The sequence below is a fragment of the Tubulanus polymorphus genome, chromosome 1 (assembly GCF_964204645.1).
Source record: "Tubulanus polymorphus chromosome 1, tnTubPoly1.2, whole genome shotgun sequence".
In the NCBI taxonomy this organism is placed as follows: domain Eukaryota; kingdom Metazoa; phylum Nemertea; class Palaeonemertea; order Tubulaniformes; family Tubulanidae; genus Tubulanus; species Tubulanus polymorphus.
Window position 1 is genome coordinate 2,068,352 of NC_134025.1, and position 19,713 is coordinate 2,088,064.

The 19,713-nt window shown below is 47.3% G+C and overlaps 2 protein-coding genes across 2 annotated transcripts in view; both read left to right on the plus strand.

Annotated features, from left to right (window-relative positions):
* Positions 1-598: 598 nt before the first annotated feature.
* Positions 599-4,606, plus strand: LOC141915338 (uncharacterized). Its single transcript, XM_074806832.1, has 11 exons — positions 599-706; positions 1,456-1,653; positions 1,744-1,855; positions 1,969-2,097; positions 2,206-2,340; positions 2,687-2,707; positions 2,838-3,124; positions 3,215-3,401; positions 3,489-3,548; positions 3,921-3,970; positions 4,382-4,606. Exons 1-11 carry the CDS (start codon positions 599-601, stop codon positions 4,604-4,606), a joined length of 1,512 nt encoding a protein of 503 aa, XP_074662933.1.
* Positions 4,607-5,244: 638 nt separating this feature from the next.
* LOC141915339 (uncharacterized) overlaps positions 5,245-19,713 on the plus strand; it is a 47,241-nt gene continuing 32,772 nt past the window's right edge. The window contains exons 1-6 of the mRNA XM_074806834.1: positions 5,245-5,265; positions 5,612-5,632; positions 6,226-6,498; positions 6,589-6,775; positions 6,857-6,996; positions 18,188-18,197. Coding sequence (XP_074662935.1) covers positions 5,245-5,265; positions 5,612-5,632; positions 6,226-6,498; positions 6,589-6,775; positions 6,857-6,996; positions 18,188-18,197 — 652 coding nt within the window. The remainder of the gene's footprint in view (positions 5,266-5,611; positions 5,633-6,225; positions 6,499-6,588; positions 6,776-6,856; positions 6,997-18,187; positions 18,198-19,713) is intronic.

Below are 19,713 nucleotides of genomic sequence, written 5' to 3' on the forward strand. Positions count from 1 at the left end.
AAACGAAGTCACCATCATAATTGAGTTAGACGAAGAGACTCCCATAGAACTGGGTGAAATATCTTTACCGCCAACGGTCATTAATATAACGAATTTCAAGGTTTATATCCAGGAACAACAAGGAGAATCGTATAAACCCATTCAACCAGTAAGTTACAAACAAATATTCATCTAAATCAGAATTTAGTACCTTACAATGTAAAATTTACTTCATGTATGTATTTGATTCGATTTTAAGGCTGATGTTGAAGTACCATCAACAGTAGATCCAACTACAAACGCAATAAGTCCGGATGCACCGATTAATTTTAATCGACCGATTACAGCTACTAAAGTGAAGATAATAATAACAAAAGAATTAACAAATCAAGCTGGAAAGACCCAGATGGGAATTGAAATCAATATAAAAGCTTGTTTTGAAAAAGGTTTGTGGAAATTACTTTAAAGGATTCAAATCAGGCTAAATGTGGATAAGTGTATTTATTCATCGATTTTAAATTAAATTTTTACAGTATCAACTATATCGACGTCATCAACACAGCAAACAACATCAACCGTAGCAACAACAGCAGGTACTTACCGAAATAATATAACGCTCATGGCAATCACTGTGACTCAGCCACCAGTAACACCAGGTGTCACCCAACCAACAGAAACACCAGGAGTCACTCAACCACCAGTCACACCAGGGGTCACCCAACCTCCAGTAACACCAGGAGTCACTCAACCACCAGTAACACCAGGAGTCACCCAACCTCCAGTAACACCAGGAGTCACTCAACCACCAGTAACACCAGGAGTCACTCAACCAACAGTAACACCAGCAGTCACTCAACCACCAGTAACACCAGCAGTCACTCAACCACCAGTTACACCAAGTCATTCAACCCCCCTCCCCAGTTGCAGCAGGAGTCACTCAACTCACTCAACCACAAGTAAAATCAGTTATCACATGTTGGTAAATAGTTAACGGGGATAACATTACATATTTCAGGTACATCTTCGGTGCTGACTACTACTGGACCTGCGCTGCCAACTACTACTGTAATTGTGCCGTCGACTACAGCAGAAATACAATGTGAACATCCTCAAAAACTGATTTATAATACGAGCCCACAGTGGAAAATCACGTCATCGAGTGACAAGGAAAACACGATAAGTTCCCTTAGTGGTGGCCAGGGTTACTTACAATTTACGAAAAAGGATTGGAAGAAAAATTCAAAAAACAAAAATGCCTTTATAAAATATGAAATAGTTTCTGCAAAATATCCAAAATTAGTGACCATCTTGGCAATTGAATTCGGGACACTGTTCGCTCAGACGTTTCATATAGAAATATCGAACGATGGAAAGAAATGGGAAAGAAAAACAACAGTGGTAAGTACAATGTTGATTACCTATAGAACCCTCCATATTTTACGAGCTCAGCGTTGATCTTTTCCAATTGATATATAGATCATACCACCGGAGGAATTCAATACAGCTCACGCAGTAGGCGTGCGCTTTAGAGGACTCGGCGTTGAAGCAAGATTCATCAAGATTAAAGCCGAGGGTGACTCGAAGAAAACTCCACCTGTCGTAACCATGTCGAGTGTACTCGGTTGCTACGAGCCGAAAGAGGATGTTAAAGAAAACACATCCCCGACAGAGATGGTAAATCTAAATATGAAATCCGCATAATGCTTGTTTGGCACATCGTTCGATGATGGCATTATACGAATACTCTTTCAATCCTTTCTGTAGCCGACATGCAATCCGGAACAAATGACATGTACAGACGGGACCAGCTGCGGATATTTATGCAACGGCGTCATTGAATGCGCAGATGGAACCGATGAAGAAAACTGTACTACGCGTAAGTCTTGAAACTCAAACGGTTTTCTCAGAATTTATCAAAATAAAACTCAAAACTAAACTTACTAACAGAGTTTAACTGTTTTTTTTTTTCGTTAATTCCACGCACTACAGCAATACCAACGTGTTCCGATGACGAGTTTACTTGTAAAAGTGGAAAATGTTTATCTAAAAACATAACTTGTGATAACTATTGCGATTGCTTCGAATGTGAAGACGAGGATGTACCGATAAACTGCACCGGTAAGACTTACCTTTTCAATTCAGTATTATGGAAAATCAATTACATGTCATATTTCGACATCGCCTATTACCTCAGAGATACATTTTGAATCTATAATATATTTTTAGAACCGTGTAATAACAAAACCGAAACACCAATTCGTAATTGCGTAGTCGGTGGAGCATTTTCATTTAAATGCTTGCCAAAAGAGAAAATCTGTGATGGCATCAATGATTGTCAGAATGGCATCGATGAGAAAAATTGTAAGTAAACGATGTGATGACTTGTGTGTTATTATCAACCTTAACCTCGATATCATGTCGACAAATTTTCGATGCACGTTTCTTCATTTAGAATCAAGTAATTTTAATTTGTATCAGATATAAATAACCATTGGCCGATAAGAACGGAAACGTAGCCTACTTTTTAACATCTCAACAATAAATCCATTTGGAATTTTCTGAACAACATACTTAGAACATAAACTCTTTTCATTCGATCGACCAACGAAATACGATGAGAAATATCGGGCAATGTAATGAATATAAAAAAGCAAGGAAAACTCATAAACATGTATTTTGAATTTTGTTTGCACTTTTTTCATTGCAGGTGAAAGTACGACAACAAATGGTAAATATGTACCGAACATTTTTCCCTGTTATTCTTTTCTTAATTTCAAATTTCGTGCCGTATACATTAGTCGATTCTTTATATATTGCAAGGTCAGTTCATTCATTAAATACATGTTCACATTTCACAGCACCGTGCCAACAGATTAACGGTATGGAAGACCCTGCAACAATATCAGTCGACGATATTGTCATTTCCCCACCTCCCGCAAATCGAAAAGACAAAAATGGTTTGCGACCGGGAAATGGGAAATTGTATTACACCGAAGAAAACGAAGTCACCATCATAATTGAGTTAGACGAAGAGACTCCCATAGAACTGGGTGAAATATCTTTACCGCCAACGGTCATTAATATAACGAATTTCAAGGTTTATATCCAGGAACAACAAGGAGAATCGTATAAACCCATTCAACCAGTAAGTTACAAACAAATATTCATCTAAATCAGAATTTAGTACCTTACAATGTAAAATTTACTTCATGTATGTATTTGATTTGATTTTAAGGCTGATGTTGAAGTACCATCAACAGTAGATCCAACTACAAACGCAATAAGTCCGGATACACCGATCAATTTTAATCGACCGATTACAGCTACTAAAGTGAAGATAATAATAACAAAAGAATTAACAAATCAAGCTGGAAAGACCCAGATGGGAATTGAAATCAATATAAAAGCTTGTTTTGAAAAAGGTTTGTGGAAATTACTTTAAAGGATTCAAATCAGGCTAAATGTGGATAAGTGTATTTATTCATCGATTTTAAATTAAATTTTTACAGTATCAACTATATCGACGTCATCAACACAGCAAACAACATCAACCGTAGCAACAACAGCAGGTACTTACCGAAATAATATAACGCTCATGGCAATCACTGTGACTCAGCCACCAGTAACACCAGGTGTCACCCAACCAACAGAAACACCAGGAGTCACTCAACCACCAGTCACACCAGGGGTCACCCAACCTCCAGTAACACCAGGAGTCACTCAACCACCAGTAACACCAGGAGTCACTCAACCAACAGTAACACCAGCAGTCACTCAACCACCAGTAACTAACACCAGCAGTCACTCAACCACCAGTTACACCAAGTCATTCAACCCCCCTCCCCAGTTGCAGCAGGAGTCACTCAACTCACTCAACCACAAGTAAAATCAGTTATCACATGTTGGTAAATAGTTAACGGGGATAACATTACATATTTCAGGTACATCTTCGGTGCTGACTACTACTGGACCTGCGCTGCCAACTACTACTGTAATTGTGCCGTCGACTACAGCAGAAATACAATGTGAACATCCTCAAAAACTGATTTATAATACGAGCCCACAGTGGAAAATCACGTCATCGAGTGACAAGGAAAACACGATCAGTTCCCTTAGTGGTGGCCAGGGTTACTTACAATTTACGAAAAAGGATTGGAAGAAAAATTCAAAAAACAAAAATGCCTTTATAAAATATGAAATAGTTTCTGCAAAATATCCAAAATTAGTGACCATCTTGGCAATTGAATTCGGGACACTGTTCGCTCAGACGTTTCATATAGAAATATCGAACGATGGAAAGAAATGGGAAAGAAAAACAACAGTGGTAAGTACAATGTTGATTACCTATAGAACCCTCCATATTTTACGAGCTCAGCGTTGATCTTTTCCAATTGATATATAGATCATACCACCGGAGGAATTCAATACAGCTCACGCAGTAGGCGTGCGCTTTAGAGGACTCGGCGTTGAAGCAAGATTCATCAAGATTAAAGCCGAGGGTGACTCGAAGAAAACTCCACCTGTCATAACCATGTCGAGTGTACTCGGTTGCTACGAGCCGAAAGAGGATGTTAAAGAAAACACATCCCCGACAGAGATGGTAAATCTAAATATGAAATCCGCATAATGCTTGTTTGGCACATCGTTCGATGATGGCATTATACGAATACTCTTTCAATCCTTTCTGTAGCCGACATGCAATCCGGAACAAATGACATGTACAGACGGGACCAGCTGCGGATATTTATGCAACGGCGACATTGAATGCGCAGATGGAACCGATGAAGAAAACTGTACTACGCGTAAGTCTTGAAACTCAAACGGTTTTCTCAGAATTTATCAAAATAAAACTCAAAACTAAACTTACTAACAGAGTTTAACTGTTTTTTTTTCTCGTTAATTCCACGCACTACAGCAATACCAACGTGTTCCGATGACGAGTTTACTTGTAAAAGTGGAAAATGTTTATCTAAAAACATAACTTGTGATAACTATTGCGATTGCTTCGAATGTGAAGACGAGGATGTACCGATAAACTGCACCGGTAAGACTTACCTTTTCATTCAGTATTATGGAAAATCAATTACATGTCATATTTCGACATCGCCTATTACCTCAGAGATACATTTTGAATCTATAATATATTTTTAGAACCGTGTAATAACAAAACCGAAACACCAATTCGTAATTGCGTAGTCGGTGGAGCATTTTCATTTAAATGCTTGCCAAAAGAGAAAATCTGTGATGGCATCAATGATTGTCAGAATGGCATCGATGAGAAAAATTGTAAGTAAACGATGTGATGACTTGTGTGTTATTATCAACCTTAACCTCGATATCATGTCGACAAATTTTCGATGCACGTTTCTTCATTTAGAATCAAGTAATTTTAATTTGTATCAGATATAAATAACCATTGGCCGATAAGAACGGAAACGTAGCCTACTTTTTAACATCTCAACAATAAATCCATTTGGAATTTTCTGAACAACATACTTAGAACATAAACTCTTTTCATTCAATCGACCAACGAAATACGATGAGAAATATCGGGCAATGTAATGAATATAAAAAAGCAAGGAAAACTCATAAACATGTATTTTGAATTTTGTTTGCACTTTTTTCATTGCAGGTGAAAGTACGACAACAAATGGTAAATACGTACCGAACATTTTTTCCCTATATTTGTTTGTCTATTTCAAATTTCGTGCCGTATACATTAGTCAATTCTTTATATATTGCAAGGTCAGTTCATTCATTAATATCACGTTCACATTTCACAGCACCGTGCCAACAGATTAACGGGATGGAAGACCCTGCAACAATATCAATCGACGATATCACCATCTTTCCACCTCCCTCGATTGGACATGTATACGTTTGTTTTTGAACAGTTGTTTGCACAGTTTTGTACAGTTCTTGTAATGAAATAAAATGAAGAATACTAAGCACATGTGTTTGTCTTTGTCCGTACCGTATGTATATGTGTTTTTTCGTATGTTTCTACGTACGGTATTTTTTAAATGTTATATTTTTGCTTATTTGTACATGACATTACTATTTATGACTTTTTAAACTCATAAATCTAAACCGGTTACTATTCAAGAAATCATCCTTTTTCTAAAGCGGGTTATATTTTGAGAGTCAGCATATTTACATTCCATTTCTATCGCGTTATAGTAAGGTTCGTTTATTTGCAAATCTTTTAATATAAATTCTATCATTTTCACAGCACCGTGCCAACAGATCAACGGTATGGAAGACCCTGCAATAATATCAATCGACGATATTGTCATTTCCCCACCTTCCGCAAATCCAAAAGACAAAGATGGTTTGCGACCGGGAAATGGGAAATTGTATTACACCGAAGAAAACGAAGTCACCATCATAATTACGTTAGACGAAGAGACTCCCATAGAACTGGGTGAAATATCTTTACCGCCAACGGTCATTAATATAACGAATTTCAAGGTTTATATCCAGGAACAACAAGGAGAATCGTATAAACCCATTCAACCAGTAAGTTACAAACAAATATTCATCTAAATCAGAATTTAGTACCTTACAATGTAAAATTTACTTCATGTATGTATTTGATTTGATTTTAAGGCTGATGTTGAAGTACCATCAACAGTAGATCCAACTACAAACGCAATAAGTCCGGATGCACCGATTAATTTTAATCGACCGATTACAGCTACTAAAGTGAAGATAATAATAACAAAAGAATTAACAAATCAAGCTGGAAAGTCCCAGATGGGAATTGAAATCAATCTAAAAGCTTGTTTTGAAAAAGGTTTGTAGAAATTGATAAAGATATTGTGGAATCTCGATAAATTTACATATTGATATATATTAACTCGTTAAATATTTACAGTATCAACTATATCGACGTCATCAACACAGCAAACAACATCAACCGTAGCAACAACAACAGGTACTACAGCAATAACTAAACCACCTGTTACACCAAGTATCACTAAACCACCAGTTACACCAGGAGTCACTCAACCACCAGTAACACCAGGAGTCACTCAACCACCAGTTACACCAGGAGTCACTCAACCACCAGTTACACCAGGAGTCACTCAACCACCAGTCACACCAGGGGTCACTCAACCACCAGTCACACCAGGTGTCACTCAACCACCAGTCACACCAGGGGTCACTCAACCACCAGTAACACCAGGTGTCACTCAACCACCAGTCACACCAGGAGTCACTCAACCACCAGTTACACCAAGTATCACTAAACCACCAGTTACACCAGGAGTCACTCAACCACCAGTAACACCAGGAGTCACTCAACCACCAGTTACACCAGGAGTCACTCAACCACCAGTTACACCAGGAGTCACTCAACCACCAGTCACACCAGGGGTCACTCAACCACCAGTCACACCAGGTGTCACTCAACCACCAGTCACACCAGGGGTCACTCAACCACCAGTAACACCAGGTGTCACTCAACCACCAGTCACACCAGGAGTCACTCAACCACCAGTAACACCAGGAGTCACTCAACCACCAGTAACACCAGGAGTCACTCAACCACCAGTCACACCAGGGGTCACTCAACCACCAGTAACACCAGGTGTCACTCAACCACCAGTCACACCAGGAGTCACTCAACCACCAGTCACACCAGGAGTCACTCAACCACCAGTCACACCAGGAGTCACACAACCACCAGTAACACCAGGAGTCACTCAACCACCAGTAACACCAGGTGTCACTCAACCACCAGTAACACCAGGAGTCACCCAACCACCAGTAACACCAGGGGTCACCAAACCACCAGTGACACCAGGAGTCACTCAACCACCTGTTACACCTGGAGTCACTCAACCACCAGTTACACCAGGAGTCACTCAACCACCAGTTACACCTGGAGTCACTCAACCACCAGTTACACCTGGAGTCACTCAACCACCAGTTACACCAGGAGTCACTCAACCACCAGTTACACCTGGAGTCACTCAACCACCAGTTACACCAGGAGTCACTCAACCACCAGTAACACCAGGTCTTACTCAACCACCAGTTACACCAGGAGTCACTCAACCACCAGTAACACCAGGCGTCACCCAACCACCTGTAACACCAGGAGTCACTCAACCACCAGTAACACCAGGAGTCACAAAACCACCAGTAACACCAGGAGTCACTCAACCACCAGTTACACCAGGAGTCACTCAACCACCAGTTACACCTGGAGTCACTCAACCACCAGTTACACCAGGAGTCAGACAACCACCAGTAACACCAGGTCTTACTCAACCACCAGTTACACCAGGCGTCACCCAACCATCTGTAACACCAGGAGTCACTCAACCACCTGTAACACCAGGAGTCACTCAACCACCAGTTACACCTGGAGTCACTAAACCACCAGTAACACCAGGAGTCACTCAACCACCAGTAACACCAGGCGTTACTCAACCACCAGTAACACCAGGAGTCACTCAACCACCAGTAACACCAGGAGTCACTCAACCACCAGTTACACCTGGAGTCACTCAACCACCAGTTACACCAGGAGTCACTCAACCACCAGTAACACCGGGTCTTACTCAACCACCAGTTACACCAGGAGTCACTCAACCACCAGTAACACCAGGCGTCACCCAACCACCTGTAACACCAGGAGTCACTCAACCACCAGTAACACCAGGAGTCACAAAACCACCAGTAACACCAGGAGTCACTCAACCACCAGTTACACCAGGAGTCACTCAACCACCAGTTACACCTGGAGTCACTCAACCACCAGTTACACCAGGAGTCACTCAACCACCAGTAACACCAGGTCTTACTCAACCACCAGTTACACCAGGCGTCACCCAACCACCTGTAACACCAGGAGTCACTCAACCACCTGTAACACCAGGAGTCACTCAACCACCAGTTACACCTGGAGTCACGAAACCACCAGTAACACCAGGAGTCACTCAACCACCAGTTACACCAGGAGTCACTCAACCACCAGTAACACCAGGTCTTACTCAACCACCAGTTACACCAGGCGTCACCCAACCACCTGTAACACCAGGAGTCACTCAACCACCTGTAACACCAGGAGTCACTCAACCACCAGTTACACCTGGAGTCACTAAACCACCAGTAACACCAGGAGTCACTCAACCACCAGTAACACCAGGCGTTACTCAACCACCAGTAACACCAGGAGTCACACAACCACCAGTAACACCAGGCGTCACTAAACCACCAGTAACACCAGGCGTCACTAAACCACCAGTAACACCAGGAGTCACTCAACCACCAGTAACACCAGGTGTCACTCAACCACCAGTTACACCAGGAGTCACTCAACCACCTGTAACACCAGGAGTCACCAAACCACCAGTTACACCTGGTGTTACCCAACCACCAGTTACACCGGGTGTCACTCAACCACCAGTAACACCAGGAGTCACTCAACCACCAGTCACACCAGGAGTCACTCAACCACCAGTCACACCAGGAGTCACACAACCACCAGTAACACCAGGAGTCACTCAACCACCAGTAACACCGGGAGTCACTCAACCACCAGTCACACCAGGAGTCACTCAACCACCAGTTACACCAGGAGTCACTCAACCACCAGTAACACCAGGAGTCACCCAACCACCAGTTACACCAGGGGTCACCCAACCACCAGTAACACCAGGGGTCACTCAACCACCAGTTACACCAGGCGTCACTCAACCACCAGTTACACCAGGGGTCACCCAACCACCAGTAACACCAGGGGTCACTCAACCACCAGTTACACCAGGCGTCACTCAACCACCAGTTACACCAGGAGTCACTCAACCACCAGTAACACCAGGAGTCACCCAACCACCAGTTACACCAGGGGTCACCCAACCACCAGTAACACCAGGGGTCACTCAACCACCAGTTACACCAGGCGTCACTCAACCACCAGTTACACCAGGCGTCACTCAACCACCAGTTACACCTGGAGTCACTCAACCACCAGTAACACCTGGAGTCACTCAACCACCAGTTACACCAGGAGTCACTCAACCACCAGTAACACCAGGTCTTACTCAACCACCAGTCACACCAGGAGTCACTCAACCACCATTAACACCAGGTGTCACTCAACCACCAGTCACACCAGGAGTCACTCAACCACCAGTAACACCAGGTGTCACCCAACCACCCGTTACACCAGGCGTCACTCAACCACCAGTTACACCTGGAGTCACTCAACCACCAGTTACACCTGGAGTCACTCAACCACCAGTAACACCAGGAGTCACTCAACCACCAGTAACACCAGGTCTTACTCAACCACCAGTCACACCAGGAGTCACTCAACCACCATTAACACCAGGTGTCACTCAACCACCAGTTACACCAGGAGTCACTCAACCACCAGTAACACCAGGTCTTACTCAACCACCAGTTACACCAGGAGTCACTCAACCACCAGTAACACACGGAGTCACAAAACCTCCAGTTACTCCAGGAATCACTCAACCACCAGTTACACCAGCAGTCACTCAACCACCAGTAACGCCAGGTCTTACTCAACCACCAGTTACACCAGGCGTCACCCAACCACCTGTAACACCAGGAGTCACTCAACCACCAGTTACACCAGGAGTCACTAAACCACCACTAACACCAGGAGTCACTCAACCACCAGTAACACCAGGTCTTACTCAACCACCAGTTACACCAGGCGTCACCCAACCACCTATAACACCAGGAGTCACTCAACCACCTGTAACACCAGGAGTCACTCAACCACCAGTAACACCAGGAGTTACTCAACCACCAGTTACACCTGGAGTCACTCAACCACCAGTTACACCAGGAGTCACTCAACCACCAGTAACACCAGGAGTCACTCAACCACCAGTTACACCAGGAGTCACTCAACCACCAGTAACACCAGGTCTTACTCAACCACCAGTTACACCAGGAGTCACTCAACCACCAGTAACACCAGGTGTCACTCAACCACCAGTAACACCAGGTCTTACTCAACCACCAGTTACACCAGGAGTCACTCAACCACCAGTAACACCCGGAGTCACAAAACCTCCAGTTACTCCAGGAGTCACTCAACCACCAGTAACACCAGCAGTCACTCAACCACCAGTAACTCCAGGAGTTACTCCACCACCACTTACACCAGGTGTCACCCAACCACCCGTTACACCAGGAGTCACTCAACCACCAGTAACACCAGGTGTCACTAAACCACCAATAACACCAGGAGTCACTCAACCACCAGTAACACCAGGTGTCACCCAACCACCCGTTACACCAGGAGTCACCCAACCACCAGTATCACCTGGTGTCACTCAACCACCAGTTACACCAGGAGTCACTCAACCACCAGTTACACCAGGAGTCACTCAACCACCCGTTACACCAGGAGTCACTCAACCACCAGTAACACCGGGTGTCACTCAACCACCAGTTACACCAGGAGTCACTCAACCACCAGTAACACCAGGTGTCACTAAACCACCAGTTACACCAGGAATCACTCAACCACCAGTAACACCAGGAGTCACTCAACCACCAGTAACACCAGGCGTCACCCAACCACCTGTAACACCAGGAGTCACTCAACCACCAGTTACACCAGGAGTCACTCAACCACCAGTAACACCAGGTCTTACTCAACCACCAGTTACACCAGGAGTCACTAAACCACCAGTAACACCAGGAGTCACTCAACCACCAGTAACACCAGGCGTCACCCAACCACCTGTAACACCAGGAGTCACTCAACCACCAGTTACACCAGGAGTCACTCAACCACCAGTAACACCAGGTCTTACTCAACCACCAGTTACACCAGGAGTCACTCAACCACCAGTAACACCAGGTGTCACTCAACCACCAGTAACACCAGGTCTTACTCAACCACCAGTTACACCAGGAGTCACTCAACCACCAGTAACACCAGGTGTCACTCAACCACCAGTAACACCAGGTCTTACTCAACCACCAGTTACACCAGGAGTCACTCAACCACCAGTAACACCAGGAGTCACTCAACCACCAGTAACACCAGGAGTCACTCAACCACCTGTAACACCAGGAGTCACTCAACCACCAATTACACCAGGAGTCACTCAACCACCAGTTACTCCTGGCATTACCCAACCACCAGTAACACCAGGGGTCACTCAACCACCAGTCACACCAGGTGTCACTCAACCACCAGTTACACCAGGAGTCACCAAACCACCAGTAACACCAGGAGTCACCCAGCCACCTGTAACACCAGGCGTCACCCAACCACCTGTAACACCAGGAGTCACTCAACCACCAGTTACACCAGGAGTCACTCAACCACCAGTAACACCTGGCGTTACCCAACCACCAGTAACACCAGGGGTCACTCAACCACCAGTCACACCAGGTGTCACTCAACCACCAGTTACACCAGGAGTCACTAAACCACCAGTAACACCAGGAGTCACTCAACCACCAGTAACACCAGGCGTCACCCAACCACCTGTAACACCAGGAGTCACTCAACCACCAGTTACACCAGGAGTCACTCAACCACCAGTTACACCAGGTCTTACTCAACCACCAGTTACACCAGGAGTCACTCAACCACCAGTAACACCAGGTGTCACTCAACCACCAGTAACACCAGGTCTTACTCAACCACCAGTTACACCAGGAGTCACTCAACCACCAGTAACACCAGGTGTCACTCAACCACCAGTAACACCAGGTCTTACTCAACCACCAGTTACACCAGGAGTCACTCAACCACCAGTAACACCAGGGGTCACTCAACCACCAGTAACACCAGGAGTCACTCAACCACCTGTAACACCAGGAGTCACTCAACCACCAATTACACCAGGAGTCACTCAACCACCAGTTACTCCTGGCATTACCCAACCACCAGTAACACCAGGGGTCACTCAACCACCAGTCACACCAGGTGTCACTCAACCACCAGTTACACCAGGAGTGACCAAACCACCAGTAACACCAGGAGTCACCCAACCACCTGTAACACCAGGCGTCACCCAACCACCTGTAACACCAGGAGTCACTCAACCACCAGTTACACCAGGAGTCACTCAACCACCAGTAACACCTGGCGTTACCCAACCACCAGTAACACCAGGGGTCACTCAACCACCAGTCACACCAGGTGTCACTCAACCACCAGTTACACCAGGAGTCACCAAACCACCAGTAACACCAGGAGTCACCCAACCACCTGTAACACCAGGAGTCACTCAACCACCAGTAACACCAGGCGTTACTCAACCACCAGTAACACCAGGAGTCACTCAACCACCAGTAACACCAGGTGTCACTCAACCGCCAGTTACACCAGGAGTCACTCAACCACCAGTAACACCAGGGGTCACTCAACCACCAGTCACACCAGGTGTCACTCAACCACCAGTAACACCAGGCGTTACTCAACCACCAGTTACACCAGGTGTCACTCAACCACCAGTAACACCAGGAGTCACCCAGCCACCTGTAACACCAGGTGTCACTAAACCACCAGTAACACCAGGAGTCACTCAACCACCTGTAACACCAGGAGTCACTCAACCACCAGTCACACCTGGCGTTACCCAACCACCAGTAACACCAGGGGTCACTAAACCACCAGTAACACCAGGAGTTACTCAACCACCAGTTACACCAGGAGTCACCAAACAACCAGTAACACCAGGAGTCACTCAACCACCAGTAACACCAGGCGTTACTCAACCACCAGTAACACCAGGAGTCACTCAACCACCAGTAACACCAGGTGTCACTCAACCACCAGTTACACCAGGAGTCACTCAACCACCAGTAACACCAGGCGTCACCCAACCACCTGTAACACCAGGAGTCACTCAACCACCAGTAACACCAGGCGTTACTCAACCACCAGTAACACCAGGAGTCACTCAACCACCAGTAACACCAGGTGTCACTCAACCGCCAGTTACACCAGGAGTCACTCAACCACCAGTAACACCAGGGGTCACTCAACCACCAGTCACACCAGGTGTCACTCAACCACCAGTAACACCAGGCGTTACTCAACCACCAGTTACACCAGGTGTCACTCAACCACCGGTAACACCAGGAGTCACCCAACCACCTGTAACACCAGGTGTCACTAAACCACCAGTAACACCAGGAGTCACTCAACCACCTGTAACACCAGGGGTCACTCAACCACCAGTCACACCTGGCGTTACCCAACCACCAGTAACACCAGGGGTCACTAAACCACCAGTCACACCAGGTGTCACTCAACCACCAGTTACACCAGGAGTCACTCAACCACCAGTAACACCAGGAGTCACTCAACCACCAGTAACACCAGGCGTTACTCAACCACCAGTAACACCAGGAGTCACTCAACCACCAGTAACACCAGGTGTCACTCAACCACCAGTTACACCAGGAGTCACTCAACCACCAGTAACACCAGGCGTCACCCAACCACCTGTAACACCAGGAGTCACTCATCCACCAGTTACACCAGGAGTCACTCAACCACCAGTAACACCAGGTCTTACTCAACCACCAGTTACACCAGGAGTCACTAAACCACCAGTAACACCAGGAGTCACTCAACCACCAGTAACACCAGGCGTCACCCAACCACCTGTAACACCAGGAGTCACTCAACCACCAGTTACACCAGGAGTCACTCAACCACCAGTTACACCAGGTCTTACTCAACCACCAGTTACACCAGGAGTCACTCAACCACCAGTAACACCAGGTGTCACTCAACCACCAGTAACACCAGGTCTTACTCAACCACCAGTTACACCAGGAGTCACTCAACCACCAGTAACACCAGGAGTCACTCAACCACCAGTAACACCAGGAGTCACTCAACCACCTGTAACACCAGGAGTCACTCAACCACCAATTACACCAGGAGTCACTCAACCACCAGTAACACCAGGAGTCACCAAACCACCAGTAACACCAGGAGTCACCCAACCACCTGTAACACCAGGCGTCACCCAACCACCTGTAACACCAGGAGTCACTCAACCACCAGTTACACCAGGAGTCACTCAACCACCAGTTACACCAGGAGTCACCAAACCACCAGTAACACCAGGAGTCACCCAACCACCTGTAACACCAGGCGTCACCCAACCACCTGTAACACCAGGAGTCACTCAACCACCAGTTACACCAGGAGTCACTCAACCACCAGTAACACCTGGCGTTACCCAACCACCAGTAACACCAGGGGTCACTCAACCACCAGTCACACCAGGTGTCACTCAACCACCAGTTACACCAGGAGTCACTAAACCACCAGTAACACCAGGAGTCACTCAACCACCAGTAACACCAGGCGTCACCCAACCACCTGTAACACCAGGAATCACTCAACCACCAGTTACACCAGGAGTCACTCAACCACCAGTTACACCAGGTCTTACTCAACCACCAGTTACACCAGGAGTCACTCAACCACCAGTAACACCAGGTGTCACTCAACCACCAGTAACACCAGGTCTTACTCAACCACCAGTTACACCAGGAGTCACTCAACCACCAGTAACACCAGGTGTCACTCAACCACCAGTAACACCAGGTCTTACTCAACCACCAGTTACACCAGGAGTCACTCAACCACCAGTAACACCAGGAGTCACTCAACCACCAGTAACACCAGGAGTCACTCAACCACCTGTAACACCAGGAGTCACTCAACCACCAATTACACCAGGAGTCACTCAACCACCAGTTACTCCTGGCATTACCCAACCACCAGTAACACCAGGGGTCACTCAACCACCAGTCACACCAGGTGTCACTCAACCACCAGTTACACCAGGAGTCACCAAACCACCAGTAACACCAGGAGTCACCCAACCACCTGTAACACCAGGAGTCACTCAACCACCAGTAACACCAGGCGTTACTCAACCACCAGTAACACCAGGAGTCACTCAACCACCAGTAACACCAGGTGTCACTCAACCGCCAGTTACACCAGGAGTCACTCAACCACCAGTAACACCCGGGGTCACTCAACCACCAGTCACACCAGGTGTCACTCAACCACCAGTAACACCAGGCGTTACTCAACCACCAGTTACACCAGGTGTCACTCAACCACCAGTAACACCAGGAGTCACCCAACCACCTGTAACACCAGGTGTCACTAAACCACCAGTAACACCAGGAGTCACTCAACCACCTGTAACACCAGGAGTCACTCAACCACCAGTCACACCTGGCGTTACCCAACCACCAGTAACACCAGGGGTCACTAAACCACCAGTCACACCAGGTGTCACTCAACCACCAGTTACACCAGGAGTCACCAAACAACCAGTAACACCAGGAGTCACTCAACCACCAGTAACACCAGGCGTTACTCAACCACCAGTAACACCAGGAGTCACTCAACCACCAGTAACACCAGGTGTCACTCAACCACCAGTTACACCAGGAGTCACTCAACCACCAGTAACACCAGGCGTCACCCAACCACCTGTAACACCAGGAGTCACTCAACCACCAGTAACACCAGGCGTTACTCAACCACCAGTAACACCAGGAGTCACTCAACCACCAGTAACACCAGGTGTCACTCAACCGCCAGTTACACCAGGAGTCACTCAACCACCAGTAACACCAGGGGTCACTCAACCACCAGTCACACCAGGTGTCACTCAACCACCAGTAACACCAGGCGTTACTCAACCACCAGTTACACCAGGTGTCACTCAACCACCAGTAACACCAGGAGTCACCCAACCACCTGTAACACCAGGTGTCACTAAACCACCAGTAACACCAGGAGTCACTCAACCACCTGTAACACCAGGGGTCACTCAACCCCCAGTAACACCAGGAATCACCCAACCACCAGTAACACCAGGGGTCACTAAACCACCAGTCACACCAGGTGTCACTCAACCACCAGTTACACCAGGAGTCACCAAACCACCAGTAACACCAGGAGTCACTCAACCACCAGTAACACCAGGCGTTACTCAACCACCAGTAACACCAGGAGTCACTCAACCACCAGTAACACCAGGTGTCACTCAACCACCAGTAACACCAGGTCTTACTCAACCACCAGTTACACCAGGAGTCACTAAACCACCAGTAACACCAGGAGTCACTCAACCACCAGTAACACCAGGCGTCACCCAACCACCTGTAACACCAGGAGTCACTCAACCACCAGTTACACCAGGAGTCACTCAACCACCAGTTACACCAGGTCTTACTCAACCACCAGTTACACCAGGAGTCACTCAACCACCAGTAACACCAGGTGTCACTCAACCACCAGTAACACCAGGTCTTACTCAACCACCAGTTACACCAGGAGTCACTCAACCACCAGTAACACCAGGAGTCACTCAACCACCAGTAACACCAGGAGTCACTCAACCACCTGTAACACCAGGAGTCACTCAACCACCAATTACACCAGGAGTCACTCAACCACCAGTTACTCCTGGCATTACCCAACCACCAGTAACACCAGGGGTCACTCAACCACCAGTCACACCAGGTGTCACTCAACCACCAGTTACACCAGGAGTCACCAAACCACCAGTAACACCAGGAGTCACCCAACCACCTGTAACACCAGGCGTCACCCAACCACCTGTAACACCAGGAGTCACTCAACCACCAGTTACACCAGGAGTCACTCAACCACCAGTAACACCTGGCGTTACCCAACCACCAGTAACACCAGGGGTCACTCAACCACCAGTCACACCAGGTGTCACTCAACCACCAGTTACACCAGGAGTCACCAAACCACCAGTAACACCAGGAGTCACCCAACCACCTGTAACACCAGGAGTCACTCAACCACCAGTAACACCAGGCGTTACTCAACCACCAGTAACACCAGGTGTCACTCAACCACCAGTTACACCAGGAGTCACTCAACCGCCAGTAACACCAGGGGTCACTCAACCACCAGTAACACCAGGGGTCACTCAACCACCAGTCACACCAGGTGTCACTCAACCACCAGTAACACCAGGCGTTACTCAACCACCAGTTACGCCAGGTGTCACTCAACCACCAGTAACACCAGGAGTCACCCAACCACCTGTAACACCAGGAGTCACTCAACCACCAGTAACACCAGGAGTCACTCAACCACCAGTAACACCAGGAGTCACTAAACCACCAGTTACACCAGGCGTCACTCAACCACCAGTAACACCAGGAGTCACTCAACCGCCAGTTACACCAGGTCTCACTCAACCCCCAGTAACACCAGGAATCACCCAACCACCAGTTACACCAGGTGTCACTAAACCACCAGTAACACCAGGCGTCACTCAACCACCAGTAACACCAGGAGTCACTCAACCACCAGTTACACCAGGAGTCACTCAACCACCAGTAACACCTGGCGTTACCCAACCACCAGTGACACCAGGGGTCACTCAACCACCAGTCACACCAGGTGTCACTCAACCACCAGTTACACCAGGAGTCACCAAACCACCAGTAACACCAGGAGTCACCCAACCACCTGTAACACCAGGAGTCACTCAACCACCAGTAACACCAGGCGTTACTCAACCACCAGTAACACCAGGTGTCACTCAACCACCAGTTACACCAGGAGTCACTCAACCGCCAGTAACACCAGGGGTCACTCAACCACCAGTAACACCAGGGGTCACTCAACCACCAGTCACACCAGGTGTCACTCAACCACCAGTAACACCAGGCGTTACTCAACCACCAGTTACACCAGGTGTCACTCAACCACCAGTAACACCAGGAGTCACCCAACCACCTGTAACACCAGGTGTCACTAAACCACCAGTATCACCAGGAGTCACTCAACCACCTGTAACACCAGGGGTCACTCAACCACCAGTCACACCTGGCGTTACCCAACCACCAGTAACACCAGGGGTCACTAAACCACCAGTCACACCAGGTGTCACTCAACCACCAGTAACACCAGGCGTTACTCAACCACCAGTAACACCAGGAGTCACTCAACCACCAGTAACACCAGGTGTCACTCAACCACCAGTTACACCAGGAGTCACTCAACCACCAGTAACACCAGGGGTCACTCAACCACCAGTAACACCAGGTGTCACTAAACCACCAGTAACACCAGGACTCACTCAACCACCTGTAACACCAGGGGTCACTCAACCACCAGTCACACCTGGCGTTACCCAACCACCAGTAACACCAGGGGTCACTAAACCACCAGTCACACCAGGTGTCACTCAACCACCAGTTACACCAGGAGTCACCAAACCACCAGTAACACCAGGAGTCACCCAACCACCTGTAACACCAGGAGTCACTCAACCACCAGTAACACCAGGTGTCACTCAACCACCAGTTACACCAGGAGTCACTCAACCACCAGTAACACCAGGGGTCACTCAACCACCAGTAACACCAGGTGTCACTAAACCACCGGTAACACCAGGAGTCACTCAACCACCTGTAACACCAGGGGTCACTCAACCACCAGTAACACCAGGAGTCACTAAACCACCAGTTACGCCAGGAGTCACTCAACCACCTGTAACACCAGGGGTCACTCAACCACCAGTCACACCAGGTGTCACTCAACCACCAGTAACACCAGGAGTCACCCAACCACCTGTAACACCAGGAGTCACTCAACCACCAGTAACACCAGGAGTCACTCAACCACCAGTAACACCAGGAGTCACTAAACCACCAGTTACACCAGGCGTCACTCAACCACCA